Source organism: Vicia villosa, linkage group LG1 (assembly GCF_029867415.1).
Source record: "Vicia villosa cultivar HV-30 ecotype Madison, WI linkage group LG1, Vvil1.0, whole genome shotgun sequence".
Taxonomy (NCBI): Eukaryota; Viridiplantae; Streptophyta; class Magnoliopsida; order Fabales; family Fabaceae; genus Vicia; species Vicia villosa.
Window position 1 is genome coordinate 62,435,365 of NC_081180.1, and position 3,114 is coordinate 62,438,478.

The window sequence follows — 3,114 nt, forward strand, 5'->3', positions numbered from 1 at the left end:
AAATCAGCAAAAAACTTCTGCTAAAAGAAAGGTCTTCAATCATGAGTTTCCTAATTTATCTCCATAATTGGAAACTGCATAATCTTCAATATTCTGACTTGATTCTCTTGACCTTTAAACCTATGCCACATAGGATTGCATAATATCGCATAGAATATTCTGCATCTGTTTAATGCATATTGAATCTTCACATTCCAGCTCAGCAGGCGCAATGTCACTTGCTTCTGCATATCACATCCTATAGGACATGATGTCACAGCCTTTGTCGTGACATTCCATAGAACATCTTGCTTATATCTGTTTTGTACTTGGTTATGTTTGCAAGTTCTATACATCCTATTACAAATTGTTGCTACTATATTTTAGCTAAACATAAATGCCAATTAAATAATTCAGGGAATCAACAGTGACCGCGATCATCGATAAGTAGTAAAATCCGGGTTAAACTTTTAAATAATTTTTTTTGTTAAAAATATAAATTTAAAAAATAGTATAGAAACATGGATAGTTGAGTATTTTTGTGATAAAACTTGTTTATTAAAAAAATCAGAATAAAGTGTTCATTAATTAAAATTTCCTTTAAAAAATTATTAAAATATAAGTAGTAAAATCCGTGAATCTGACATAGTCCAGGTTCCTTCCTTGTAGTATTAATTACGCGTCACAAGCTAAAGCTTTGTAAACAGTAATCAAACCAACAAAAAAACAATTAAAATATTCATTCCCATCTGGCTCACTCAGCCTTGTATGCCCCAACAATTACGCTATGGAGATTCCAGTTCTGCATCCATACATCAACCCAATCACACTAACAACAACACTTCTCTTTCTCTCTTCCACACAAAATGAAACCCAACAGCAGCATTACAGTGTCAGCCAAAACCGACTCCGAGGTAAGCAGCCAAACCCAATCCTCCCCGGCAAGATCACCCCGACGCCCCGCCTACTATGTCCAAAGCCCATCACGTGACTCCTCCAACGACGAGAAAACTTCTAACTCCTTCAATTCAAGCCCGCTTCAAAGCCCGTTAGCCTCTCCTCCTCATTCTCATTCCAACTCCTCCTTAGGCCCCCATTCTCGTGAATCTTCCTCCACAAGATTCTCCGCTTCTCGCAAAAGCAGCAGCGCCTCGCATACCCGGAGATGGAAGCCGTGGAAGGATCATTTCTATCCCATCGAAGAAGAAGGCCTTCTCGATGATCACGACGATGCAAACCACGGCTTCCCTCGGAGATGCTATTTCCCTGTTTTTGTTCTTTGCTTTACGGTTCTCTTCACCGTTTTCGCTCTCGTTCTTTGGGCTGCAAGTCGCCCTCAAAAACCCGTCATTTTCCTTAAGGTACACTCTTCTTATTTGTTTTTTAAATCAGATATCATCTGTGCACAACTGCAGAGACTAATAATATTATTTTTTCATTCTTTTATTATTTTTGTCAGAGTATTACATTTGATAGATTTATTATTCAAGCCGGTGCGGATGTATCAGGAGTTGCAACTTCCATGGTGTCAATGAATTCAACTGTGAAAATGACATATAGAAACACAGCAACATTTTTTGGTGTCCATGTTGCATCAACTCCATTAGATCTCAATTACTATGAACTTACACTAGCCACTGGAAATGTAAGTGTATACTGTATACTGTATAATAAAGAAATAAATAAATAAATCTATTATATAAATCACATGATAATAATTATTTTTGTATAATTTTCAGATTCCTAAGTTTTATCAATCAAGAAAAAGTGGGAGATCTATACATGTGATGGTGGAAGGAAACCATGTACCACTCTATGGAGGTGGAGCAAGACTAAACACCTTGAACGGTTCACCGGTTGAACCGGTTTCATTGACATTGAGTGTGACAGTAAGGTCAAAGGCTTATGTTTTGGGACAATTGGTGAAACCTAAGTTCAACAAGAAAATAGAGTGTGGTTTGATTATGGATCCGAAGAAAATGGGTGTGCCCATTCCACTTACAAACAAGTGCACGTATGAGTTGTAGATTCAACCATACGTGGAAGTAATGAGAGATAAGTCATCATAGAATATAATAAGATTTAAAGGGGTTTGAGTATTTATTTTATTAGAGACTAGATTCTCATAATGCAGTTTTCTTTGGCTTCACTCTGTGTCAGAATTCGGTTTGTTTTGAAGGAAATAGCACAAGAGTGTGATATGGATTTTGTCGGTTGTTTTATTTCAATTGTTATATTTTAATCACAAGGTGAATGAAATAAGCATAAAATGTGTATTGATATGTTGTCGGTTTCTCTTTATTTTTCTTTTCTACTTTTTTTTGTTTGTTTATATATTCAGTATAGTAAGTAACACGTAGTTTACTAAAGAAATACTAACTTTTTCACTCAAATTTATTATGCAAGTTTTCTTTTTAAGTGTTGATTCTTAGAAATTGTTTTTATGAACGCGAACACAAATACTCAAACTTGTTACAATATACAGAGTTCATATACTTTGAATTCAAACGAATGGAATTCAACTACCAATATAAAAAAATATTCATTTTATTTTTTCCTTTTAAATAAATTACGACTATGGTATATGCTTAATTCGATAAATCATCTTAAAAGTATTGACCACCTTCCGGTTAGAAATATCAAGTCATTAAGCTCTAACTAAATACACCAAGTCGATGTCAATTAATTAATGGCAAGTTTTACTTTTAACAAATGAAGTTGATATACTACTATTAAGTAGGATTTAATTTAGATCTTATTAATGGTAAAAAAAATTTACAATGAACTCCACATATTATTAATCTAGTGATGTTTAGTGTTTCAAACAAATCTGAATCAAATCGGAATACGGATTAAACTATGGTGTTTTGGTTGAATGTTTTTTTAATTTAAGAAAAAATTTAATTAAATCAATGAAATTCGATGATAATTGGTTTGAGCATCGAATTTTCAATGTTTTACCCGCAAATCCGTTTACGTCAACCATTTATAAATAATTCTCATGATTCATATCATCATTATCATAGTAATTAGTACGCCAAACATTCTACTTCAAGAAAGAAAAAAAAGTAAAGTGTCATATGTAAACAAGTTATACTATTTTAATTTGTTATTAAAAACTTGCTAGTATATTGT

The 3,114-nt window shown here is 33.4% G+C and overlaps 1 protein-coding gene across 1 annotated transcript; it reads left to right on the top strand.

Annotated features, from left to right (window-relative positions):
- Window positions 1–690: 690 nt before the first annotated feature.
- LOC131607633 (uncharacterized) lies at window positions 691–2,263 on the top strand. The gene is made up of 3 exons (XM_058879609.1): window positions 691–1,340; window positions 1,439–1,624; window positions 1,719–2,263. The coding sequence occupies exons 1-3, from the start codon at window positions 846–848 to the stop codon at window positions 2,004–2,006; spliced, it is 969 nt and encodes a 322-aa protein (XP_058735592.1). The 5' UTR covers window positions 691–845; the 3' UTR covers window positions 2,007–2,263.
- The last annotated feature ends 851 nt before the right edge of the window (window positions 2,264–3,114 follow it).

Coding starts and splice junctions, on each gene's coding strand:
- LOC131607633 (XM_058879609.1), top strand. CDS start 846: ATGAAACCCAACAGCAGCATTACAGTGTCAGCCAAAACCGACTCCGAG. Junction 1,341..1,438: donor AACCCGTCATTTTCCTTAAG/GTACACTCTTCT, acceptor TATTTTTGTCAG/AGTATTACATTTGATAGATT. Junction 1,625..1,718: donor TTACACTAGCCACTGGAAAT/GTAAGTGTATAC, acceptor TATAATTTTCAG/ATTCCTAAGTTTTATCAATC.